This window comes from Aspergillus sydowii, assembly GCF_001890705.1.
Source record: "Aspergillus sydowii CBS 593.65 unplaced genomic scaffold ASPSYscaffold_2, whole genome shotgun sequence".
NCBI lineage: Eukaryota > Fungi > Ascomycota > Eurotiomycetes > Eurotiales > Aspergillaceae > Aspergillus > Aspergillus sydowii.
This window is the reverse complement of record NW_024467860.1, coordinates 3,158,611-3,184,182: the sequence shown is the minus strand read 5'-3', so window position 1 is coordinate 3,184,182 and position 25,572 is coordinate 3,158,611. Positions and strand designations below refer to the sequence as shown.

The 25,572-nt window shown below is 51.5% G+C and overlaps 9 protein-coding genes across 9 annotated transcripts; 6 read left to right on the top strand and 3 right to left on the bottom strand.

Annotated features, from left to right (window-relative positions):
• Window positions 1-201: 201 nt before the first annotated feature.
• On the bottom strand, window positions 202-2,081 carry ASPSYDRAFT_55656 (uncharacterized protein; the record flags this gene model as incomplete). Its single annotated transcript, XM_040849071.1, has 9 exons — window positions 202-327; window positions 377-521; window positions 676-1,014; window positions 1,074-1,227; window positions 1,278-1,340; window positions 1,396-1,435; window positions 1,483-1,538; window positions 1,589-1,830; window positions 1,885-2,081. The coding sequence occupies 9 exons, from the start codon at window positions 2,079-2,081 to the stop codon at window positions 202-204; spliced, it is 1,362 nt and encodes a 453-aa protein (XP_040706720.1).
• Window positions 2,082-3,545: 1,464 nt separating this feature from the next.
• On the top strand, window positions 3,546-4,115 carry ASPSYDRAFT_41627 (uncharacterized protein). The gene has a single exon (XM_040846313.1). The coding sequence runs from the start codon at window positions 3,578-3,580 to the stop codon at window positions 3,893-3,895; it is 318 nt and encodes a 105-aa protein (XP_040706719.1). The 5' UTR covers window positions 3,546-3,577; the 3' UTR covers window positions 3,896-4,115.
• A 1,606-nt stretch (window positions 4,116-5,721) lies between these two features.
• atg1 (serine/threonine protein kinase ATG1) lies at window positions 5,722-8,724 on the top strand (the record flags this gene model as incomplete). The annotated part of the gene is made up of 3 exons (XM_040844529.1): window positions 5,722-5,853; window positions 5,970-8,529; window positions 8,585-8,724. 3 exons carry the CDS (start codon window positions 5,722-5,724, stop codon window positions 8,722-8,724), a joined length of 2,832 nt encoding a protein of 943 aa, XP_040706718.1.
• Window positions 8,725-9,713: 989 nt separating this feature from the next.
• On the top strand, window positions 9,714-11,627 carry ASPSYDRAFT_145239 (high affinity methionine permease; the record flags this gene model as incomplete). Its single annotated transcript, XM_040841506.1, has 6 exons — window positions 9,714-9,813; window positions 9,865-10,096; window positions 10,154-10,604; window positions 10,654-10,918; window positions 10,974-11,136; window positions 11,204-11,627. 6 exons carry the CDS (start codon window positions 9,714-9,716, stop codon window positions 11,625-11,627), a joined length of 1,635 nt encoding a protein of 544 aa, XP_040706717.1.
• Window positions 11,628-12,630: 1,003 nt separating this feature from the next.
• Window positions 12,631-15,402, top strand: ASPSYDRAFT_86560 (M1 family metallopeptidase; the record flags this gene model as incomplete). The annotated part of the gene is made up of 3 exons (XM_040851682.1): window positions 12,631-12,779; window positions 12,848-15,218; window positions 15,271-15,402. 3 exons carry the CDS (start codon window positions 12,631-12,633, stop codon window positions 15,400-15,402), a joined length of 2,652 nt encoding a protein of 883 aa, XP_040706716.1.
• ASPSYDRAFT_674907 (uncharacterized protein) lies at window positions 15,350-16,048 on the bottom strand. Its single transcript, XM_040850405.1, has one exon. The coding sequence runs from the start codon at window positions 15,821-15,823 to the stop codon at window positions 15,422-15,424; it is 402 nt and encodes a 133-aa protein (XP_040706715.1). The 5' UTR covers window positions 15,824-16,048; the 3' UTR covers window positions 15,350-15,421.
• Window positions 16,049-16,052: 4 nt separating this feature from the next.
• Window positions 16,053-18,615, top strand: hxB (putative molybdenum cofactor sulfurase protein (HxB); the record flags this gene model as incomplete). The annotated part of the gene is made up of 2 exons (XM_040841498.1): window positions 16,053-16,155; window positions 16,226-18,615. 2 exons carry the CDS (start codon window positions 16,053-16,055, stop codon window positions 18,613-18,615), a joined length of 2,493 nt encoding a protein of 830 aa, XP_040706714.1.
• An 80-nt stretch (window positions 18,616-18,695) lies between these two features.
• On the bottom strand, window positions 18,696-19,703 carry ASPSYDRAFT_41618 (mitochondrial 54S ribosomal protein mL59). The gene is made up of 2 exons (XM_040846312.1): window positions 19,106-19,703; window positions 18,696-19,023 (listed from the first exon to the last, which is right to left on the bottom strand). Exons 1-2 carry the CDS (start codon window positions 19,673-19,675, stop codon window positions 18,982-18,984), a joined length of 612 nt encoding a protein of 203 aa, XP_040706713.1. The 5' UTR covers window positions 19,676-19,703; the 3' UTR covers window positions 18,696-18,981.
• Window positions 19,704-20,075: 372 nt separating this feature from the next.
• Window positions 20,076-25,541, top strand: ASPSYDRAFT_55650 (uncharacterized protein; the record flags this gene model as incomplete). Its single annotated transcript, XM_040849070.1, has 7 exons — window positions 20,076-20,144; window positions 20,210-20,425; window positions 20,489-20,592; window positions 21,089-22,464; window positions 23,043-23,299; window positions 23,396-25,338; window positions 25,391-25,541. The coding sequence occupies 7 exons, from the start codon at window positions 20,076-20,078 to the stop codon at window positions 25,539-25,541; spliced, it is 4,116 nt and encodes a 1,371-aa protein (XP_040706712.1).
• Window positions 25,542-25,572: the final 31 nt, after the last annotated feature.

Here is a 25,572-nt window from a genome sequence, read left to right as displayed (position 1 = left end):
ATGATGATGAGATCTAGTGTAAAGTATTTATAGACATACGATTTGTCTCGGGTCTGCACATAAACAGACACTCATGAGTCTGGAACATTTAGGGAATCACGGTACATCTATATTAGAGCCGTTCAATCGGCCAATGTCATATCAATGAATTTATTGAACAACCACTTCATATTTACAGCCACTGCAGACATATAGCCTCAACTACACCTGGTGTATCTCATTATCCTCAGCTTCATGCGTACCCAGCCCGATCTTCCTCGCTACGAAGTACGTCGGCACCACAGCAAGCCCCCATAGACCAAAATTGACCCCCAACGCAGCGATGAGCTACATCTAGTGTCAGAACATACTCATTTGATCCAGTTGGACCACTTACCGGCGCAGGAGTGGAACTAATCCCAGCAGCCACGGCACCACCAGCAGCTTCAACAGCTCGGACAGTTGAAGTCAGACGAATAATCTCAGCTGGACCCCTGGCGACATACCCCGCAAGCCAGTAGCCGTAGTTATAGGCCAGAGCACTGCAATTCAGTAATCTCATAATCAGCGGTTGTCTCCAAAGGCAATGTAAGAAGAAGAAGAAGAAGAAGAAGAAGAAGAAGAAGAAGAAGAAGAAGAAGAAGAAGAAGAAGAAGAAGAAGAAGAAGAAGAAGAAGAAGGAAACAAAGAACATACAAATTAACCTGCATCAAAATATAAAATGCCCACCCCCTCCCAAACCCTTTATCAACCCAATCCAGAGCCGGGGTATGTACCTCGTAGTCGTGCTGCACTACGGCTCCCCAAATCCACGTGCCCCCGAACAGAGCCATGATGAATATATATGAGAACCGGGCGCGCTGGTTCAGGGTGAACCGCCGCCAGTCGAGAAAGCTTCCGAAGAAGAAATTGGCGGTAATTTGCGCGAGGGCAGATATTAAGGATGCCAGAGCACGCGCTCGCACGCTGAAGTAAAGGGTTAGGTAGGAGCTAGCGTAGGAAAGGAGGAAGGTTGCGTAGAAGAAGAAGGGGAGCCTGGAATACGTATTATGTCAATGTTGGTTTTCAATGGAGGGTAGAACTGCTCTTCTCACATAAGGAGGAAGTCCTTTCGGACGAGGATCTTGAGAATCTCCTTGATCTCGCGGAATGTGCTGACCCTCTCTGCTGTTTTGACTATCTGGCCGTCGGCGCGTTGAACTTTCTGCGGCGGTGATAGGAACAATGCGACAAGGGGAGCGATGCATTCTGCTTGGTTAGTATGTTGTATAGCTGCTTATGGATCACTCTGCACTTACGCAGAGCAACAAACACAATATAAGTTCTCCAGTCAAGCTTTCCGGTCGACTTTCCGGAATAGTCTAGCAGTCTGTTAGAGGATTTCGAGATTCCAGATTGTGAATGTCGAAAACTGACTGAATGCAAGATTAATAATGCCACCGACGATGGACCCGCCCTTGGAATTCGTTAGCTGGTGCAGAAGTTTAGGCGATGGTCACATACGTTTCGATATGCTAACCAATATGCCAGATACCGTCCTCGCTGGGAGTCAATCGGGTCTGCCATCGTGAGTACCACTATCACAACCTGGAAGTCCAGCAAAACTTACATCCAATCATGATAGCCCCCTCTGCAGCCCAGAATACCCCAGCCGTAATACCACAAGCCGTGGCTCCCAGGTATACAAACCATTCGTTTCCGTATCGATTGTTCGTATATAAGGAAGCGGCGTATACACAATATCCCGTCGTCCCAAAGACCAATGCGTTTTTCAGACCTACGCAATTGGCAACCACGCTCCCAAGAGCACATGTTAGAACCATTGTGGCACCGAGGACGGAGTTTGCAGCCCTAGATTCGCATCAGTCGATGTTCTACAGTGATGGTTTTGCGTAGGAAACGTACATGACAAGGTATGGTGACTGCTGTCCACCGGCGCCAGTCGATTGCATTGCATTGTAGAGACCTGGCGCGAGGAAAGCGCAGAGTCCGACCACGGTTGCTTGGAAGAAGACGCGGCGGTAGAAGACACCCTTTTCGGGGACTTTGGCGGCATCTTGGGCGTCTGCTGCCGCTTCAACTGAAAGGTCGGTGGTGCCCATTTCAGCATCCCTAGTATCCAGTCGTGTTCGAATACACAGCTATCAGAGATTTTGGTCAAGTCAATAGAGAATATTTCCAGGAATTTCGGGGATGATCCAAGGTGCTATAATTTCAGCTATTTGGAGAATGCCATGATTCATGAAGGCCCCATTCTGGAGCACATCGTAAGCACAACATTGAAGCGTTTACCCGCAAATTGTGGACCAGTATACTGTTCCCCTCTGATTTGGAGTATTAACGTGCAAGTATACGCCGGGATTGGTAGAGCCTTTGGTGTTGCAATCTCGGCGGACATGACGTGCTTAAAGGTTGAAAACTTGACAGGCCTAACTTGATATCGACTCTCCAATTAACGGCACACTTCCGGGATATATTTCCTACTCTGGCAAGGTCCCTGAGTTGCTGAATGGCCGATATTGCGCTTCTACTGGGCGTGAATATGTTCCACTCTCCTGGGACCCCTGACTTGGAAAAGGGAGTGATTTCAAATCCGTAGCAGTGGAGCAAATTCCGAAGAATTCAGACCGTATATTTTGAAGGACCAAGAATATAATTGCCTGACGAGCTGCCATAAATACCCGCAGCATGCTCAGAAATATTGGTATGTATACCTCAACCTAAGAATACGACGTTAGAAAATGGCATCCACAACTTCGCCATCGAAAAACACCACCAGCAACGCAAATGCAACTATAGAGTCAAAACCGGCATCCAATGAAAGGAGTTTAGTGGTGCCTTCATTCAAGCCCTTTGAGTTTGAAGGACAATCAGATACCAAAGACTTGGGCCTCACCTGGAGTGCACCCTTCCCACTTGCCATCAACGTCACCAACACCAAAACTATTCACCAAGCGGTATCCTTCATCCGAAAAGTCACAGAGAGTGGCCAGCTCCGGGATCTTATAAAAGAGCATGGTGGTGCCATCCTTGTTCGCGGCCTCCCTCTCAAGACTCCTCACGACTACAGCAAAGTCGCCCATGCATTCGGGCTCAAGCCCCATACCGAAGTCGGGAGACCACCGCTGCGGACAGTATTGGCGCCTAACGTAAAAACGGCAAATGAGGGACCCCCGGAACTTCCCATTTGGCCTCATAACGAGTACGGATGGTCCACTATCAATCCTGCGTGGTTGACCTTCAGCGCGCTCAAGGTCCCTGAGCAAGGCGGTGCAACGCCGATTACATCCTCGATTTTACATCGCCAAACGGCTTTCGGAACTTGCTCCTGCATTTTTGGCAGATCTGCGTCGGCTAGGAGCCAAGTACACTTATCGATACACGTCGAAACAGCTGGTATCTAATACTGGGAACAGCGTCCGCGGGGCTTATGGGCAGCATGTCAGCGAAGATGACGAAGTAGAGACTTTCCGCCGGAAGATCGAGACCGAGGTGAAGCGTCATAGTGAGCACTATGAATGGCATGAGGATGGGAGCTTGAGCGTTACACATGTTGTACCTGGTGATTACTACCCACTCCATATCCCATCTATAGTGGATGTCCATTGCCATTAACCTGGTTATAGCGATTCGTATTCACAAGCCTACAGGCGCCGCAGTTTTCTTCGGAAATATAACTTCTGCCTGGGGTCGTAGTAGATACCACGGCGCCACGAGGCATCCATTCTGTGGGGACGACGGATCATATCATCCGCCACCGCAGTTTGGAAATGGGACTCCGATGAATGTAGAAGATCTTGACATCTTGCTGGATATTGCAGAGAAAAGTGCTGTTCTGATCCGATGGGAACAGGGTGATTTGATTATACTTGATGTACGTGGACCCTTACTGGCACAAGAGTGCTGTAACCCCTAACTCCAGAGCGCTGACATAACTATTTTAACGGCAGAATTACGCAGTTCAACATTCCCGACAGCCTTGGATTGGTGAGCGGCAGGTTCTTGCGGCCTTGTGGGATGATGATGGGCGCATTGGAGATTTTCCTGAGGGGCTGGAACTCCTGCGGTATGCTCCAAGAGTACCAGTGGAAGGGTCAGAGGCGGATTAGTTAACTCGATAGTCGATAGCCTGCAGAATGCGCGAAACTGAATATATAGTGCTCACGCATCCTGGATGGAGTGCCCGATAGGACAAACAAAGAGCGCCCTGGGGTCAGGTTTATCATGCGACAAAGTACTGTGGCCTGCACCTAAATTTACCAAGTCAGGCAAATGCAGGTGACCTGGGGAAACTACTGCTAATTTTTGACTGAAGGGAGTCAAATTAGGAGGAACCATGGTTGATCCTGGGATGCGTCAGCCCCGTCGTTGTCTCCAAAGCGCATCTTTTGCCTTGAAGAAAGAGCGTTGGCGAGGAACCGAACCGTACGATTGTCGATCGCACCAAGTAGCGTTCGCAGTGGAGGCGGCCATCGCATCCTACTCCGCGTCCCGAGTCCTGACTTGCTGCTCAACCGTGGAACGGAGCGTCGTCCCCATCGAGCCCACTAGCTTATCAGTTTAAATGGGCGACCACTGACAAGACGAGCGGAGGGCTGTGCATCTTTTGGATGGTGCTGGGACTAGCGCAGTTGTTGAGTCATTTGAGGGGGCGTGTTTCGGCAGCTGCACTGCGATTGGACGGAATGGGTTGGGGTGTATGTTGAGTGCAGAGACTGGAAAAGCCAGACGTGGTCATGATGCGGTCCTGGATATTCTCTCCGTGTTGATGAGGTGGGATTGAGTCACACTGGAATGCAATTGCGATTGCGCGAACAAGGTCGATCATGGGTGGAGTCATGTGATTGTGGGCCATCGTGGCTGACGACTCTTATCTAATCGATAACGTGATGGCGATGCCTTGGGCGCAATAGTCGGGACGGGAGTCTCTTCGCCCTGCCCAGTTTGTTATTGCTTGCTTCATCTCCTGCTCTATCTAACAATCTTCTGCGCCTTCTCTTCCACCTCATATTTCCTCACTTTACTCCTGTCTACCCCTGTGGCAAGCGATCTGCGCGCAGTGCTCCCGGGTTCCTCAGCCTAACTGCCGCCCTTCTGACCGCCTTTCTGATCATCGCCTTGTCGCCCGTTATCGCAGGTCACGCTCCTCGCTTCTCGCCAGGCGACGGCATCGTCTACCCAGCTTTGTCTGCGTCCTCCTGCTTCATCCTCTGTCTCTTCTTATCTTTTCTCTTTGATTTATCACTCTATACCATCCCCTGCAGCTTCTGCCTACCATCCCTCTCACGTTGCCACTTATATTTCTCCGATCTACTTCATCTTATCAGCTTCGCCTCCCATTCCTCAGCTGGTCTGAACTTCTGGAGATAACCTTCTGCCACCCCATCGTTTTCCTTGGTTGCTCATACCACCCACGACCTTGGGAGTTTATCCTGCCCTGCAGCTCCCCCGTTTCCGCTTCACCGCTTTTCGAGGCTCGTTGACACACAGAGTAGCTTGCTCTCTCTCAACTGAGCTGTTACATCACTCGTCCCGAATACCTTCTCATCCTTCGTTGCTACTACAGCCATCGCCATCGTTAACAACCTTCCACCCTCCCAAAGCTGTACCAAGCTCTACCCTGATGGGCTTGTATTCCCCGTTTTGATCGTTCCAGTGCTGAGATAGCTTTGTGGTTGACGGGGTTGGGGCTGGTTGTTGCCGGTACTTGTCTCTGGGACTTATACTCGCCGTGCTATCGCCATGGCGTCACCACATTCAAGGAGCTCTAGGAGCTCGAAGGAGGGATATCATGAGGTGCTGATAGGCCGCTACACGCGGATGGATCATATCGGAAAGGGTAGTTTTGCTACCGTCTATCGAGGCGTCCATACAGTGAGTTACAGCTTTGATTCTATTTTTTTTTCTTTCCCCCGCGGACCAACCTTTGCATCCAACTTCCTCATGTTCTATTGCATATTTCCTATTTCTAACCTATGTGCGTATCCTAGAAATCACGGACATACGTTGCCATCAAATCGGTAAACCTATCAAAGCTCAGTAAGAAGCTAAGGGAGAATTTGACCTTGGAGATCGGTATTCTCAAACGTCTGGTTCACCCTCACATTGTCGCACTGCTCGACTGCCTCGAGACCTCGTCACATATACACCTAGTGATGGAGTATTGTGCTTTGGGCGATCTATCGCAGTTCATCAAGCGACGGGATAGCCTCAAGGACCACAAATACACTCGACATATGATCGCAAAGTACCCAAATGTACCCGGTGGGGCTCTGAATGAGGTGATTGTCCGGCATTTCCTGAAGCAACTGGCAAGTGCTCTTAGATTTCTTCGGGATCAGAACCTCATCCACCGTGACATCAAGCCCCAGAATCTGTTGCTTTGTCCTGCGCCGACTTATACGGAAACCGACCCCCAGGTGGCCCCGTTTAAATGCACCGAAAATTCGTTTACCCCTGCGGTGGGGTTAGAATCGTTGCCATTACTTAAGTTGGCAGATTTCGGTTTCGCACGGTCTCTCCCGTCCACAGCCCTTGCAGAAACACTATGCGGATCCCCTCTGTACATGGCTCCCGAGATATTACGGTACGAGAAATATGATGCCAAAGCCGACCTATGGTCTGTCGGTACCGTGCTTCACGAAATGGTGGTGGGAAAGCCACCATTTAGGGCAACAAACCACGTCGAACTGCTCCGGAAAATTGAGAATGCAAAAGACGAGATCAAATTTTCGGTAGACAACCCCGCTTCTGATGAAATCAAAACACTTATTCGCTGCCTTCTGAAATTCAACCCCGTGGCTCGGATTACGTTTGAGGAATTCTTCGCGAACAACATTATCACGGGCCCAATACCGGGCTTGGTATCCGAAGATGCGCCTGCTACGCCTCGCCAGTCGTCGCCAGAGGCGGCTTCTGCCGAAACAACAGAATCTCCTTCTGCTACTGAAGACACAGCGGATATCCAAGGCCTTAATAACCAAGGGGATGATCAAGTCCGTTATCCGCCGCCGCATCGGTATGTGCCTCACAATGAAAGACCACATAGCCCCGCGACTTCGACCCCCATGGGCAGGACCAGGAGTGGAGACAGACCTTCCTCAGCCGCGAGACAAATATCCACGGCTGCCGTCCCACGGCGGCCGGATGCAGTATCCCACGCAACAGCGCCAGGACGACAGGAACTTGTAGATCGCCCTTCGACGTTCAATGCTATGGAACGCCAGAGAAGCCGACAGACTTCCTCTGGTACCCCACCGACACAACGGCCCGTGGAAAAGACAAGGGAGGAGCGGGAACTCGCTGCGCAGGATGTCGCTTTTGAGCGTGACTATGTTGTTGTCGAGAAGCGGGCAGTTGAGGTCAACGCTTTCGCAGATGAGTTGGCGCATGATCCAAGGACCCAGAGTAAAAAAACTGGTTCCCTTCCACGGAGGCAGACGACGCCAGCTCTTCCAACAACAATGCAGGCATCGCCCCAAAGCTCTCCCAGCAAAGCAATCCAGGTAATCCCAGGTCGATCTCGAGCAGATTCGGCGCACAATCGCCATCCGTCCTACGAGCGGCGTTATGGCCGGAGCCCTACGTCCGCAACGTCAGCTATCTCCAAGGCCCTGAACATGGCAAGTGGTCGCTTGTTCGGCGTGGGATTCTCCCCGCCTTTGAATATTACCAAAGGAGGGCGCTCACCTCCTTTGGCTTATAACCCTTTCCCGGCTTATCCTGCAGCTAATGCTGGGCTCTTAACGCTCGGGGACGGCTCTAGGCGTCAGGCAAACGCAGATGACGATACAGGAACGGTCCAAGAGATTGAAGATTGCGCTTCCCGGAGTGAGGTTGTATACGGGTTCGCGGAAGTGAAATATAAACAACTTATACCGCTGGCGCCATCCGCCCAAGGCGATGGCATCTCCAGTGCACCACTCTCGGGTTTCGGAGACAGCGATCTAACGGCTGATGCCGTTGTGACCCTCTCAGAAGAAGCAATGGTTCTTTATGTCAAGGCACTATCCCTCCTTGCCAAGTCTATGGACATTGCCGGCCATTGGTGGCGTCGCCAAAAGCGAGGCGAAGCCATGGCCGAATACAACGCTAGTCGATTTGATGATTTGTCAGTTCGAGTTAACAAGGTCGTGCAATGGGTTCGCGGTCGATTCAACGAGGTGTTGGAAAAGGCGGAATTTGTTCGACTCAAATTGATTGACGCGCAGCGACGTCTACCCTCAGACCATCCTTGCCACCCCAATAACCACTCGCTCGAATCAGCTGGTTCTGGAGGGTCCGTGGATGTCCTAGTCAGTCCTGGCGTCACGGCCGAGAAGCTGATGTACGACCGCGCATTGGAGATGAGCCGAGCAGCGGCGATTAACGAGCTCACGAGCGAAGATCTCAGTGGGTGCAAGATTGCTTACGGGACCGCCGTTTTGATGCTGGAAGCCGTTTTGGAATCAGAGGAAGTACAGCATTCAGGAAAGAGAGGCAGCAATGATAAGGGCGACAAGATTGTACTAGGCGGCGTGCAGGATGAGGACCGAGAAGTGGTCGTGAAGTGTAAGCTTGGTCTTCTTTTTAGTTCCCCGGTATATTATTCTGACTTTTTGTGCAGTGGTGTCCAGCATACGCGCCCGGTTGCAGTCATTGGAAAACAAACTGGCTGTTCTCACCAAGCGACAAACTCCGCCGTCGAGCGGAAGGATGGTGCCGTCGAATTTGGCACACGTAACGGGGGCGGCTGCTGCTCGATGAACAAGCAGCACTTCTTGCGTGCTGGATCATGCATGCTTTATATTCTTTGATTTTCTTTATATAATTGTGGGATTCCTTGGGGAGTTTATCTATATAGGGCTGATTTCTTTGGACGCGACGGACTCCTCCGGGCTCCAGATACAACACTTGCAATTTGAGAGACACTACTGACATTATTGGCACTATGTTTTTGGGATGTTTACATGGGCGTTTTGGCCTGGGAAAGGGACAAATTGTCTCTGCATACTTTACTTACGAGAACGCATGATGGTCTGACGCCATGGGTCGGAGTTGCTTGATGGATTATTATATTGTACATAGCGAGTTCCCACTACCGCAATCACAACCACGCCAATATTGATCGTGTTCATCTGTAGAGTTACATCCAGGCGATTGCTGCAGAAAACGCCAAATTGCGTGATCGATTTTCGTGTGTCATGCCGCAAGCAACGTTGTGAGGGCCGCGTGCTGTGAGTGGCACCGGTGGAGCCCTACCTGGCTGAGTTTTCCCTCTTTGCCTCTTCCACCAACGCGCCGAGTCCATACCCGACTACTTGTAGTCATGGCCCGGACACTCTGGATGGGCCCGACTCTGTATAGAGTTTTGCCTCTCCCGTTCTGTCTGCTTCGCCGGCCGACTCTCCTGGCGATCGCGTGCTGGCGGCTCGGTTTCCCCCGGCACCTACTTGACAGTCTCGACTCTCGACACTGCTGGACTCAAGCTTTTGATTTACCCTTTCTTTAACTTGCCTGATGCCCAGCTTCTGAACTCTGAGTCGCGGCGTTGCCGAGACCACGATCCTTCCACTGTATACGACCCTGAGGCTTTTAGCGTGAGCGTGATTTGATTGCATCAGTCCTGGCGGCAGCACATCATCATCGCCGTCTTATATATCTATACGATTCCACATCAGAGCTCGGCTCTCGTCAGCCTGCTCCTCTCTTTTTCACTTCCCAGTCTGTGTGGAATTGGGCCCTGCTGCTCCACCATGGACATCACTTCGGGAAAGGCCCCTAAGAATGAGATCGCACCGGAGACGAAGGCCTTTGAAGACGGCCCTCGCCGTGCAGATGGTGTTACTCAATTGTGTAGGTATCGCGCTGGCCCGGCTGATGTGTTTGTTTTCTGACAGTTTACAGACGAAGGGAACATCTTCGATTCGACGCCCGAAGATCGCCGCCAGATCGGCGTCGTCAGTGCATCTTTTTTGATTTTCAACCGAGTCATCGGGACCGGTGTCTTCGCCACCCCCAGCACGATTCTGTCGTTGTCTGGAAGTGTTGGCCTCTCGCTGTTCATGTGGGTGGCTGGTACTCTGATTGCTGTTGCCGGTACCGCCGTCTATCTGGAATGGGGTACTGCGATTCCCAAGTACGTTCTATTTCTTGAGCTAGCATGGCTTGAGGATGTTGATGCTAACCTGGTTAGAAATGGTGGTGAGAAGAACTATCTCGAATATGTGTACAAGAAGCCAAAGTTTTTGGCCACGGCCATGTTCGCGGCCTACGCCGTCCTGCTCGGGTGGGCTGCGAGCAACAGTGTCGTCTTTGGACAATACATTCTCAACGCGGCAGACGTCGAGGTCGACCGATGGAACCAGCGTGGAATTGGCCTGGCGTGTGTTACTGCCGCGTTCTTGATCCACGGATTTGCATTGAACTGGGGACTACGCCTTCAAAACCTTCTTGGAATTGTCAAGCTTGTCATCATTGTCTTCATCGTCGTTACTGGCTGGGTGGCTTTGGCCGGTCATACCAAAATTGAGACTCCGCATAACTTTACCAATGCCTTTGAGGGGACCACTGGAAGCGGATATGGAGTCGTCATGGCACTGTACAATGTCATCTGGTCCTTTGTTGGCTATTCGAATGCCAATTACGTATGTTACCCGCACTCGTCTCTCATTGCTTGCCTCTAATCTGTACCAGGCCCTGAGCGAAACTAAGAACCCCACGCGTACTCTGAAGATTGCTGCCCCTATTGCGATTGGGTCTGTTGGCATCCTCTACATGCTCTGCAACATCGCCTACTTCGCAGCCGTCCCGAAGGGCCAGATGCTCGAGTCAGGTCAGATCGTGGCCGCGGTTTTCTTTGGAAACATGTTCGGCGCCCGCGCAGAGAAAGTCATGTCCGTCTTCGTTGCTCTATCGGCCTTTGGAAATGTCCTATCCGTCATCTTCTCCCAAGGTCGAAGTATGTTACTATGCCCTTCCCAGAATCAGAATAGACCGCTAACTCAACCACCCAGTTGTCCAAGAACTCGGCCGCGAAGGTGTTCTCCCCCTCTCAAAGCTTTGGGCCAGCAACAAGCCCTTTAAGTCCCCTGCTGCCGGTCTCTTTGAGCACTGGGTCGTCTCAGTCATCATCATGCTCGCTCCCCCACCAGGCGATGCCTACAACTTCCTTCTCAAGTATGCCATCCTCCCTAACCAAACCGTCACCAAAAATCATAAAGAAGAATCACTAATCAAGTCGTAGCCTAATTTCTTACCCCCTCGCCATTGTCAACTTCTTCGTCTCCCTGGGCCTCATTTACATCTACCTTACAAAAGACAGAAACTTCCCGGACTGGTCCCCTGGCATTCGCGCAACCCTCCCGGTAACCGTCTTCTTCTGCCTCTCAAACCTATATCTCGTGGTCGCTCCCTATATTCCCCCGACGGAGGACCAGAACGTGTATGAGCAATTGCCCTACTACCTGCACTGCGTGGTGGCATTGGGTATATTTGGCGCGGGAGCTATATATTATCTTGTTTGGGCCGTTGCAATGCCGCGACTCGGGGGCTATGTTCTGGTTAAAGAGACCGTTGTGGACGCAGACGGGTGGTCGAGGAGTGTTTTTACCAAACTGCCCATTGCGAGGGTGAAGGGGCAGCAGCATGGCCCTGCGGTGGATTTTTAGCTGTTTGTTTGAGTAATCTAGCGTGGACAGGGAGCGATTATTTTCTCGTTAATAATTAATTCACGTTGCATAATAGCATGGTATGACATGGCATAGCACTTTCTTATGACACTATGGTGTTAGTGTATGGGCTTGCATAATATAAATCATTCTCGACTACTTATGCCTATGATATTCTATGAAAATATAGCAAGAGACAACAACAAGTAAATAAGATAAGTAAATTTGTCCCAGCCATCTATGGAAGCCCACCCACGAAATCCCCTGCAAGAGAGGTAATTGTCGTGGGCTCCTCAAACTGGCTGGTGTACGGTCTGGCAAGCACTGCCGAAGCAGCCTAACATGCACATGCCTTGCTATTAAACCCGTAAATCAGGTTTATCGGCATCTGCTGAGAGAAAAGCTGCGTGAATGAATGATATGTATTATGGTTTTTGGAAGAGTTTGCGGGCGAGGAGTCCACTTATGGGACCGGCCGGCCGTGGGCACGTGATGCGCCAGGCCGCTTTTGGATAGCCTGGTAAGGCATTGATAAGGCTACAATGGCATTCAATGATAGGCTGACCGCCTGCCACAAAAAACAACCGCGGCCGTGCTCATTCTGCCGTCTGGGGATCGAGATTTGCAGCAGCTTTCTTTGTCCTTGTCCCGATCTCAGTTTTAATTGTTCAAGCCCATTGGAGTTGAATCCCTTCCGTACCAACGTTCTCCCCCCCTTCGTTCCTTACTCCAACTCAGACCCTCGCTCTTTCCGTCATTTGTCATATCTGAGTGGGGCTCATCGCTCATGCGTCGCCTTTCATCGACGCGGCTGCCGCAGCTGCTGAACTCAGCACGGCCACCGCTTTCTCAACCCCCCAGAGCAGCACCCCTCCTTTCGTCTCGTTTACTATCTGTCTCAGCTTCTGCCCCTCCTTCCTCCTTCTCTCCACCTCGCGCAAACCGCCCTTCTCGACGCTCCCCCCTCTCTCAGTCTTCAAAGCGTTATTGCTCGTATCGCAGGATGTGTGGTTCTCGTCGTGCTGGGGTCTCTGGTTCGACCAACGTTCCTGACCGTGAGGTTCTCCCCACCAACGTTAAGCCAACCCACTATGACTTGACTCTTGAGCCGAACTTTGAGACCTTTAAATATGACGGGACTGTCGTTATCGAGTATGTAGCACTACGGACGTTCTGTGGCCGATCCCAAATCGGATCTTGAAGCTGATAGTTCCGTGTAGCTTACAGGTTGTCGAGGACACGACATCCATCTCGCTCAACTCTACTGAAATCAACATCCACACAGCTACCGTGTCCTCTCAAGGATCAGTAGTCAGCGCGTCACCTGAGATTTCCCTCAACGATGACAAGCAAGAGGCTACAATCAAGTTTTCGGATGTTATCCGCACCGGAACATCCGCTCAACTTAAGCTGACCTTCACCGGTACTCTCAATGACAACATGGCCGGTTTCTACCGCTCATCTTACAAGACGTCGGACGGCGAGACCAAATACATTGCGTCAACTCAAATGGAGCCGACCGATTGCCGGAGAGCTTTCCCTTGCTTCGACGAGCCTGCGCTCAAGGCTAAATTTACTGTCAAACTGATTGCGGACAAGAGCATGACTTGTTTGAGCAACATGGACGTTGCATCCGAAGAGGATATTGATGGTGGGAAGAAAATTGTCAAGTTCAATGAGTCTCCGGTCATGTCTACCTACCTCGTGGCTTTCATTGTCGGCCACCTGAAGTACATTGAGACCAAGGACTTCCGTGTCCCTATCCGTGTCTATGCTACACCAGATCAGGACATTGAACATGGCCGTTTCTCCCTGAACTTGGCGGCCAAGACGCTTGCCTTCTACGAAAAGGCTTTCGATAACGAATTCCCTCTTCCAAAGATGGACATGGTTGCGGTCCCCGATTTCAGTGCTGGAGCCATGGAGAACTGGGGTTTGATCACCTACCGTATCGTTGATGTGCTCCTGGATGAGAAGACAAGCAGTGCATCGCGGAAGGAGCGCATTGCTGAAACTGTTCAGCACGAGCTTGCCCACCAGTGGTTTGGTAACTTGGTTACCATGGATTTCTGGGACGGTCTATGGCTGAACGAAGGCTTTGCTACTTGGATGTCGTGGTATTCTTGCAACACCTTCTACCCCGAATGGAAGGTCTGGCAAACATATGTCATCGACAACCTGCAAAGTGCGCTCTCCCTCGATTCTCTCCGCAGCAGTCACCCCATCGAAGTGCCCGTGAAGCGCGCGGACGAGATAAACCAGATATTTGATGCCATCTCCTACTCCAAGGGTTCTTCTGTCCTGCGCATGATCTCAAAGTATCTGGGTGAAGACACCTTCCTGCAGGGCGTTCGTAATTACATTAAGAAGCACGCTTACGGCAACACACAAACCGGTGACCTGTGGTCCGCCCTTGCTGGTGCTAGTGGCAAGCCCGTGGAGGAGGTCATGGATATCTGGACCAAGAATGTTGGATTCCCAGTCGTCTCTGTGTCGGAAAACCCAAGCTCCTCATCCATCAAGGTGAAACAGAATCGATTTCTCCGCACAGGCGACGTTCGACCCGAGGAAGACACGACTCTCTTCCCTGTGATGCTTGGATTGCGAACAAAGGAGGGAGTTGACGAAAACACCCTGCTGTCATCGCGCGAGGAAGAGTTCAAGGTTCCCGATCTCGATTTTTACAAGCTTAATGCCGATCACACCGCAATTTACCGCACATCCTACACCCCTGAGCGTCTAACCAAGCTGGGCAACGCTGCCAAGGAGGGTCTGCTTACTGTTGAGGACCGCGCGGGTATGATTGCTGATGCTGGTGCACTGGCTGCTTCTGGTTACCAGAAAACGTCTGGTTTGCTATCGCTGCTTGCAGGATTTGATGGCGAGCCCGAATTTATTGTTTGGAACGAGATCTTGACTCGTATTGGTGCCCTACGTGCCGCTTGGATATTCGAGGATTCCCAGTCCAAGGACGCACTGGAGGCATTCCAGCGTGCCTTGGTCGGCGAGAAAGCGCAGAAACTGGGATGGGAGTTTTCCGACAAGGACGACCATATTCTACAACAATTCAAGGCTCTCTTGTTCAGTGCCGCTGGCAATGCTCAGGAACCAACTGTAGTCAAGGCCGCCCAGGACATGTTCGAGCGCTTCGCTGCTGGTGATATCAGCGCCATCCACCCTAACATTCGCGGCAGCGTTTTCTCCATCGTCCTGAAAAACGGCGGTGAAAGGGAGTACAATGTTGTGTATGACCGCTTCCGCAATGCCCCCACCTCTGATGAGAAGACCACGGCTCTCCGCTGCCTTGGTACGGCCGAAGATCCGGCCCTCATCAAACGCACTCTCGGCTTGGCCCTGGGTGACGAGGTTAAGAACCAGGACATTTACATGCCGCTTGGCGGACTCCGCACTCATGCCGCCGGTATTGAAGCGCGATGGACCTGGGTGAAGGATAACTGGGACACCCTATACCAGCGCCTGCCCCCCGGATTGGGCATGCTCGGAACTGTCCTACAAATCTGCACTGCCTCTTTCTGTACGGAGGCGCAGCTGAAGGATGTTGAGGGCTTCTTCGCCAACAAAGATACCAAGGTAAGTTTCTTGTTATCTGCGTCCAGGCGGCGTATAACTAACACTTTCTTAGGGCTATGACCGTGCTATTGAGCAAAGCCTCGACGCAATCCGCGCCAAGGTCAGCTGGGTTCACCGTGACCGCGCGGATGTTACAGACTGGTTGAAGTCGAAGGGGTACTTCAAAGAAGGTGGCAAGCTTTAAGCCGAGAAAAAAGCTATTATTAATTCATTGAAGGATATATAAATAATCGTCCATAGTGCATGGACACCCAACAACATAGATATTCACCACTTTTTTTTTTGACAAAAAGACTAGATTGTAGCAATAGAAATACAGCCCATAGATTTGAAGACAAAGTGAGGCAGCTGTTATTCCCACCCCCGCCCTGCTCCCCGACGGTGACAAGAGTGGGGAGCCCTGAACGTCCTTGCTGAGAGTCGATCCTGGAGAATAAACTTGCAACAAGCCAGAGTAACATGAAGTAGATGGGTATCAAGTAGTATTTTGCAAGAGTCTTGCTCCGCAACGGTAAGTAGAGAGCCCTCGGTCGGTCCCGTCCTTTGTGTTTGTCTTCCATCTTCATCGGCAACCTCCGACACTGAGACCGACAGTTAACCGACATTGTCTGTGGAATTCATCAGCAGCGCACTGGGACGTTTCTGAGAACCGTGGTTGATGCTCACTCTTTCCCCGAACTTTGGGCCTCCCCACTATTGGTCAAGCGACAGCTGTACCTCCTCATAGCTATTGCCCAGAGATCCCTTCGCCACCCCAGTTGCCTTCTTTAATGATGCACAACCACCCTCGATAATGCTCCAACTTTGTGTCAATCCCTCAGAACATTTACGAATATGGGCACTTCAAAGGGTAGTGCCACTGTGCCAACGGCATACTGTTCAGGATACTCTAACGACGTCGACGTCATCCGGGAGCGTGAATATCCCTTGCTAAAAGGTCAGTACAATACTCGCCCCAGCGTCAATCCAAGATGGCATCGGCGTACTAATCGACTTGAACTCTACAGACACAACCTACCTCGATCATGCGGGCACTACGCTTTACGCAAAGTCCCTGATTGACTCGTTCAGTCGTGACCTGACCGGGAATATATATGGGAACCCCCATTCCATGTCCGCATCGTCTCAGCTCTCAACACAGCGTGTAGATGACATTCGTCTACGCGCACTTCGCTTCTTCAATGCGGATCCGAACGAGTTTGATCTTGTATTCGTGGCGAATGCCACTGCGGGCATTAAGCTGGCTGCGGACGCTTTCCGGGACTCCCCACGTGGTTTCTGGTACGGGTACCATGTTGATGCCCATACCAGCCTGGTTGGCGCGCGGGAGCTCGCAGAGGCAGGGTCCAGGTGTTTTGTGCGCGATGAGGATGTGGAAACATGGATATCTGGGTTGGGCTCAGAGGGTGGACAGCTTCCAGGTCTATTCGCGTATCCTGCACAGTCAAATATGAATGGACGTCGATTTCCAATGCGATGGTGCGAGCAGATACGCAGTCGATATCCAGATACAGGACACCGTGTCTATACCCTTCTTGATGCGGCTTCTCTCGTCTCGACATCTCCGCTCGATTTGAGCGATGCCGCGTCTGCGTCAGATTTCACGGTTCTTAGCTTCTACAAGATCTTCGGTTTTCCGGATCTTGGTGCGCTGATTGTCCGGAAGGATGCAAGTGGTGTATTTGAGAACCGGAAGTTTTTTGGTGGCGGCACGGTAGATATGGTCCTGACCGACGTGAATCCGTGGCACGCGAAGAAGCAGACTTCGATTCATGAACGGTTGGAGGATGGGACGCTTCCGTTTCACAGCATAATCGCTCTGGATTCGGCATTCGAGACTCACCATCGTCTATATGGGTCTATGCATAATATCGCTGCTCATACCCGGTTTCTTGCAAAACAGCTGCGCCAGAGAATGGCTGCCCTCAGGCACTATAATGGGACAAAAGTCTGCCATCTCTATACAGCGCCCGATTCGACTGAGCAAACCCACTCTGCTCAAGGCCCGATTGCTGCCTTCAATATAAGAAACAGTCGTGGTATGTGGGTTGGTAAATCCGAGGTGGAGAGGCTAGCAAGCATCAAGAATATCCAAATTAGGTCTGGAACGCTTTGCAATCCGGGGGGTACAGCTGTGAGCCTAGGTTGGTCTGGAGCTGATATGCGTCGCCATTTCTCCGCTGGGATGCGGTGCGGAGACGCCAACGACATAATGGATGAGTGGCCAACTGGGATATTGCGAGTCAGTCTAGGCGCTATGAGCAGCCAAAAAGATATCGACACATTCATGGCTTTCCTTGCAGAGTTCTACGTCGATAAACACCCGGAAGACTTATTGGTTCCACTCACGGAAAGTGTATCCCTACAGCAACCCAGCTTCTACGTCGAGAGTCTTTCTGTCTACCCGATAAAAAGCTGCGGTGCCTTTCGAATACCAGATGGACAACGGTGGAAAGTGCGTCGAGAAGGACTAGCCTGGGATCGCGAATGGTGTCTTGTTCACCAAGGTACAGGTGCAACACTCAGTCAGAAGAGGTACCCTCGCATGGCACTCATTCGACCAACAATCGACCTTGAACGTGAGATTCTACTCATCACTTGCGGGGACACTCATTCCATTGAAGTGAAAACACTTGAGATCCCACTCAATCGCATGAGCAGCAGCCCTATTACTACCTCACTATGCCAGAACTCTTCCAAACCGTCCACCGTTTGCGGCGACAAAGTGACCCTCCAAGCATATACCTCACCGACGGTATCTAGTTTTTTCACAAATTTCCTCGAAGTGCCCTGTACATTAGCAAGATTCCCTCCCCAATCTTCGACCAGATCCTATACTGCGAAGACCAAAACCCAAAGCCATGGCCTGCAAAACCCAAGCATGCCAGGCTCATTCCCTCAGGGACCTCCCTCCTCACCGACACCCACACCCCAAAACCTTGGCCCCATCCTCCTCTCCAATGAAAGCCCCCTTCTCCTGGTCTCACGTTCATCCGTGAACCGCCTCAACGAATCCATCAAATCCAACACTCCAAGCAAATCTTCCACCGCCAAGAAGGCCGTCGCCGCGGACGTCTTCCGCGCCAACGTCGTCGTGGCAGAGAATCTCCCAACAGCCGAAAGACCATACATTGAAGATACCTGGGCATCACTGGATATAGGGCCCGAGCATCTACGGTTTAATGTTCTAGGCTCTTGTGAGCGATGCCAGATGGTCTGCGTCGATCAGTATTCTGGCCAGCGCGGCGAAGAGCCTTATGCTACACTGGCAAAGACGCGGAAGCTTAATAGGAAGATACTATTTGGAAGACATATTTCGCCTGCTGGTGAGGGGGAGTGTTTGGGGACCGTTATGGTTGGGGATGTTGTTACGCCGTCTTACGATGATGATTCATGATTTGATATTCTTTGGGATGACCATATACCCGGTTCATAGCGTCATGTATGTACTATAGCAGAATTTACTTTTTCGAGGTATCCGACTCAACATTGAATATTGAATATACCTCTGCCACGAAGATATCTAATTAGGAACCACGCTCCTGTATCAAGTAAAGCGGTGTGTCTTGCACACGAAGCCGTATATGAAGGTCAGGTAAATATCTATTGGTACAGTACATGCGAGCGAAAACGGAAACGAATATTGTAAAACCTGTGTCCTTGTGCAATCCAAATTCTCCTTCAGCGAGCTGTACAACCGAGGACCCGAAAATAAACCGTAGATAGTACATTATACAACCCATCCAACGCAAAGGCGAGCAATTCACCTCTTGGGCCACTTCTTCCACCCACGACCGTGACCTCTCTGTATGAGTAAAGCAATCAGTAATCAACATATCAAAAAATGGCGCCATGGTGGTGAAATGGGAAGAGAAAATAAGACGAACCTGCTTCCACAACCGAATCAACTCCGGCATCTCCATCATAGCCTTCCTCCTATCCTCAAGTCTACCCTCCATCGTCCTCTCCCACTTGTGACCCTTGACCTTCTGTCCAACACCAGTACCTTTGACCTGCAATCCGCGCTCCGCGCGTCTCGTCTCCTTATACTCGGTGCTTTTCGTGCTCGGCGGCAGCAACCCCTCGACATTATACCTGATAGCGAGCTTCACGAGATCCGCCTGTTGACGCAGCCCAAAGCGAGGTCCAATCCATTTCCCCGTGCGGTAGTTCTTGCGCGGGAGAAACGGATTCGGGTATTTCGGGTTGGATTGGAGGAGGGCCCGCGATGGCGAGAGTTTCGGGTCCTCGTGCTTGTAGCCCTTTGCGTCTCTGTTTGGTGTGTATGGGGAAGGGAGAGGTTCTGATTCTGTAGGTGTGGGCGTTGTTGGGAGCTCTGCTGGTGGTGTGACGGCCGCGGAGTAGTGTTGGGGAGGGTAGCGGGCGAAGAAGTTGCGGAGGCGGTTGGGAAGTTGGGTGAGGAGGCTAGTTGTGCCTGTTGCCTGTGGGGTGGCCATTGTAAGGGAGTGAAGGCCAGTACTCCGTGGCGTGACGATTGTTCAGGCTGTACGGCGGAGAATAATATCGTTGGCGCTGTATGGGTGGATGGACGATTATCTTTTGGAGTTGAGAAATTGCAGAATCGGCGCTAAACCGGATTGGGGGGCGGAAGAAAAAAAGGGCGGCGCGATTCCAGTTCGGTTCTCGTGGCTGGGGATTCGATTTGATCTCGGAGCTTCATTGTTTCTGTTCACTACTTCGTCCAGGACATTCTGCTTCCATTCACTTCCCCGACTGACTGTCTACGGGTATCTTGGATTCTATCAATTCTTTTTTCTTCTTACAAACCTTACGGTATTTCGTTCCCGCAGGCGGCTGTTTCGCAAACGGTGCTTGTACTCTGCAGTCTTGAAGAACATGGCGGATTACAACTTTGGGGGCTCAGAGGAGGAGAACGCAGAGATCAAGAAGCTAGAAGCTGAGTTGGTACGATGCGACGGCCACCTATTCTGTTTGTGCCTGCTTGGAGGCTAACTAAGATTCACCTCTAGCTCGATGATCCAGATAACTTCGAGAACTGGGAACGGCTCGTTCGTGCTGCAGAGGCTCTGGAGGGAGGCGTAAACCGAAATTCCAACCCGCAGGCGATTACTACAGTGCGCAACGTCTACGACCGGTTCCTCGCCAAATTCCCGTTATTGTTTGGATACTGGAAGAAATATGCCGACCTGGAATTCTCTATTACTGGAACAGAGGCAGCGGATATGGTATGCTTTTCATTACAGGAGTGATCCCGCTCGACTGGGAACTTTGCTGACAGTTTATTCTAGGTGTACGAGCGAGGCATTGCAAGCATTTCTTCCTCCGTCGATCTATGGACCAACTACTGTACCTTCAAAGCGGAGACATCCCACGACACAGACATCATCAGAGAGTAAGTAGACTAGAGCTGGTTTCCTTTTCCTTCCCGTAACCACTACCGATACAGCACCGACGTGACCATGAAGGGGCAAAATGCGCATGACGCAAAGCCCGTTGACAGCAGCTCCCTCAAAATGGGTGAGACGTCGCCTTTCCCAAACTCAGCTGGAGTTTACTTCTCACCCATGGCGTTTTCAGGCTGTTTCCCTTCCCCGTAGTAAAGAAAAGAACTGTGATTTGAACTCCAGCACCATTTTCCTTGCACCGACACCATGGCCCACGAAACTGTTCGATGGTACTTATTCTGCGCTCGAGGCAGAGCAGGGAAAGCAGCCTGTCCACAAGCTGATCATCCTAGTCGTTAAATTGTTTGGGCTCGCACGCACTGAAAAATTTCAAATGCTCATGTTTGCCATCCTTGTCATTTCGCTCTCTCTTCCCTCCCACTCCCCTTCTTTCCTTTGCCGGTTTGGCCCGCTCGGAACATCGCTAACAGTCATTCGTTACAGACTCTTTGACCGAGGAGCGAACTGTGTCGGGTTAGATTTCCTGTCGCACCCGTTCTGGGACAAATACATTGAGTACGAGGAACGAGTCGAGGCCTTTGACAAAATTTTCGGGATCCTAGGCCGTGTCATTGAAATTCCGATGCACCAGTATGCTCGCTACTTTGAGCGCTACAGACAGCTTGCGCAAACGCGTCCTCTAGCGGAGCTGGCGCCTCATGATCTCTTGTCACAGTTCCGAGCTGAACTAGACGCCGCCGCAGGACAGGTTCCGCCCGGTGCAAAGGCTGATGCCGAAGTCGAGCGCGACTTGCGCCTTCGTGTCGACAGCCATCATCTTGAAATTTTCTCCAAGACACAGACCGAGACTACGAAACGCTGGACGTATGAATCGGAAATCAAGCGCCCATACTTCCACGTCACTGAACTCGACGAAGGCCAGCTGGCCAACTGGAGAAAATACCTCGACTTTGAAGAGGCCGAAGGTTCTTACCCGCGAACACAGTTCTTGTATGAAAGATGCCTTGTGACGTGCGCTCATTACGACGAATTCTGGCAGCGATATGCTAGATGGATGTCTGCTCAGCCTGGGAAGGAAGAGGAAGTGCGCAACATCTATCAGCGCGCAAGCTATTTATATGTTCCAATCGCCAACCCAGCAACCCGCCTACAGTATGCCTACTTTGAAGAGATGTCTGGGCGAGTGAGTGTGGCCAAGGAAATCCATGAAGCTATTCTCATCAACATCCCCAACCACGTCGAAACAATTGTTTCGCTGGCCAACGTATGCCGTCGTCATGGCGGGCTTGATTCTGCCATCGAAGTGTACAAGACTCAATTGGATTCTCCACAAACCGAGCTGAGCACCAAGGCCGCCCTTGTGGCCGAATGGGCTCGGTTACTGTGGAAGATAAAGGGTTCGGCCGAGGAGGCCCGCCAAGTTTTCCAGTCCAACCAGCAATTCTACTGGGGCAGCCAACCGTTCTGGAAGAGTTACCTCGCATTTGAGTTGGATCAACCCACAAGCGCCGCAACAGAGGAAGCTCAGTATGGGCGGATAAAGCAAGTGGTTGAGGATATCCGGTCGAAGAGCGCACTCTCGACAGACGTTGCCAAGGAGCTTGTCCAGATCTATATGGTGTACCTGCTTGAACGCGGCACCCAGGATGCCGCAAAGGAATACATGACACTTGACAGGGAAGTTCATGGTCCTGCATCTGTCTGCAAGGCGAAAACTGGAGGCACAGAGCCAACACCTCAGGCCCTACCTCAGGACGCTACTCCAATGACCCCTGCCGCTCCCGTCGTCCCCGTCGCTCCCGTTGCACCAGTCGTTGCTGTACCGCAAGCCAACCCATACAACTACTACCAGCAACAGAGTCCTGTTAACGGCGGCTTCCCGAACGCCCAGGCTTGATACGACGTCCCAGATCCCACCAGACATAGCAGCTATACCCCACCTATTACCGACTCAATAGCATGAGCGGATCTGTTCCCATCTGAGGTCTTTGGTTTGTCTTCGACCCTGTGTAGAACACCACTGTTTTCTTTCAGCTTACGTTACGTTTTCTTTTTTGAACTATTCACTATTCACCACCTTCCAGCGATTTTCATGCTCGAGCAGGGCGGTTCAGGTCTGTCTTATGCTGCTCAGAAAACGAGACAACGTGTGATTGGATTGGGTGGATATTGTGGGTTTGGACACTGTCTCCATTGTATTCTTATAACTAAGTAGCAGGCTCCTCACGATCTATCTCGTCGGTTGAGTGAGTTTTGAATGTAGAAATCTAATGATCACGTGATTGCGCTCCTGGCCCCTTTGCCACCCGTATAAATTGATGCCCTTCCGCCTTTCTTTTTGCCCCGATGGAGGCCTTGAGTTCTTTCATTAACAGGCCTTTGGTTTCCCTGTTCACATCCTTGGACACACGCAGGAAAGATATGGGCGCCTCAACAGAATCGTCATCTGCCTTTCCCCCTCCACCTCCTGAAGATGCCGGCGCTCCTCCTCCACCTCCAGAGTCCGGTGCTCCTCCGCCACCACCAGATGTATCTGCGCCTCCACCTCCGCCCGAAGACCTCCCACCTCCCCCTCCCGAACCGCAAGTAAAAAAGAAGAAAGTGGGATGGGGCGCGAAGCGTCCGGCGCCAACGCCGTTGAGTGTTGAAGAGCTAGTCCGAAAGAAGAGAGAGGCGGATGCGGCCGCAGCTAAGGTACGTTCTTTCTCTCCCTGCACCATCATTTACGTGGCTAAACGGAGTATTATTTGAAGAGGAGCTCGGTCGCTAACTGTACGTGTGTTGCTGTAGCCGAAATTCGTGTCTAAGGCGGAACGCGAACGACTTGCTTTGGAGAAGCGTGCAAAAGAAGTCGACGCGCAGCGACGGGTGAACAACAAATCAAACGGAACATCTAACGGGCTGGATAATGGAATGGATTTGGATACTCCATCTACGGGCTCCGAGACACCGAATGGAGATGCTAGGTCAATTCCTACTGGTCCCCGCGCGATGAGGAACGGCGACGACCGGGCCCCGACCGGACCAGCGGCGGCGCGTTCGAGAAACGAATCGGGTGCTTCGAAGGCAGATCGGAAGACCGGTAATCAGTTTAATGATGAGGATGAGGCTGCCGCGCAGGCGGCTCTCGTTAAACAGAGGTATATGGGTGCAGACCAAACGTCAAATTTCTCAGCAAAGAAGAAGCGGAAGCGGACGACGGACAGGAAATTCAATTTCGAGTGGAATGCAGAGGAGGATACCAGTGGCGATTATAACCCGCTGTATCAGCACCGACACGAGGCCAATTTCTTCGGACGCGGGCGTCTGGCTGGTTTTGGAGACGACGTGGCGGATTCGGTTGCGCAGAAGTATGCTCGGGCGTTGGAGGACCGTGATCGCGAAGCGGGCAGTATTCGGGCAAGAGAGATTCTTGAGATGGAGCGGAGACGACGGGAAGACAGCACGCGGAACCAACTGGACAAGCACTGGAGCGAAAAGAAACTGGAGCATATGCGCGAGCGAGACTGGCGTATCTTCAAGGAAGATTTCAACATTGCTACCAAGGGTGGAACCGTGCCGAACCCTATGCGGTCATGGGATGAATCCAACCTGCCGAAGCGACTTATGGACCTTGTTGACCGTGTTGGGTACAAGGAGCCGACGCCTATTCAGAGAGCTGCTATCCCTATCGCCCTGCAGTCGCGCGATCTCATCGGTGTTGCCGTGACTGGTTCCGGTAAGACCGCGGCCTTCTTGCTCCCTCTTCTAGTCTATATTGCGGAATTGCCGCGGATAGACGAGTTCGAGTGGCGGAAGAACGACGGCCCATATGCGATAGTTCTTGCACCGACTCGTGAATTGGCCCAGCAGATTGAGATTGAAGCGAAGAAGTTCACGCAACCGCTTGGATTCAACGTCGTCAGTATTGTTGGTGGTCACTCACTTGAGGAACAGGCATTCAGTCTGCGAAATGGTGCAGAGATCATCATTGCCACACCGGGTCGTCTGGTGGACTGTATTGAGCGTCGTATGTTGGTGCTTAGCCAGTGCTGCTACGTGATTATGGATGAAGCCGATCGCATGATCGATCTTGGATTTGAAGAACCGGTCAACAAGATTCTCGACGCACTCCCAGTTACCAACGAGAAGCCCGATTCAGAAGAAGCAGAAAATTCTGCCGCAATGAGCCAACACATTGGATCAAAAGACCGTTATCGCCAGACGATGATGTATACAGCTACTATGCCTACTGCCGTAGAGCGTATTGCGCGAAAGTACCTCCGACGGCCAGCGATTGTCACAATCGGTGGTGTCGGTGAAGCTGTGGACACCGTTGAGCAGCGTGTTGAGATGATCGCCGGAGAAGACAAGCGCAAGAAGCGCCTCGGCGATATTCTCTCATCAGGCGATTTCCGGCCACCCATTATCGTCTTCGTCAACATCAAGCGAAACTGTGACGCCATTGCCCGCGAAATCAAGCAATGGGGCTTCTCCTCCGTCACACTGCACGGAAGTAAGACGCAGGACCAGCGTGAAGCCGCCCTGGCTTCGGTGCGTAACGGGTCCACGGACGTTCTGGTCGCTACGGATCTGGCTGGTCGTGGTATCGATGTGCCAGACGTCAGTCTCGTTGTTAATTTCAACATGGCTACCTCGATTGAAAGCTACACCCATCGTATCGGTCGTACCGGTCGTGCCGGAAAGAGTGGTGTGGCTATTACATTCTTGGGTAATGAGGACACCGACGTCATGTATGGCTCCCTTGCTTTCTGTCTCAACTTACGAATATGCTAACCTTTCCAGGTATGATCTCAAGCAGATGCTCATCAAATCGCCCATCTCCCGGGTGCCGGAAGAACTGCGCAAGCACGAAGCCGCCCAATCGAAGCCGACGCGGGGTATGGGAAAGAAGATTGAAGACTCATCCGGGTTTGGCGGTAAAGGTGGATGGTAAAGGACTGAGTTTAGCTTGTAGGATTATATTG

Coding starts and splice junctions, on each gene's coding strand:
- ASPSYDRAFT_41627 (XM_040846313.1), top strand. CDS start 3,578: ATGTCCATTGCCATTAACCTGGTTATAGCGATTCGTATTCACAAGCCT.
- ASPSYDRAFT_674907 (XM_040850405.1), bottom strand. CDS start 15,823: ATGTCGGTTAACTGTCGGTCTCAGTGTCGGAGGTTGCCGATGAAGATG.
- ASPSYDRAFT_41618 (XM_040846312.1), bottom strand. CDS start 19,675: ATGGCCACCCCACAGGCAACAGGCACAACTAGCCTCCTCACCCAACTT. Junction 19,024..19,105: donor TGATTCGGTTGTGGAAGCAG/GTTCGTCTTATT, acceptor TTACTCATACAG/AGAGGTCACGGTCGTGGGTG.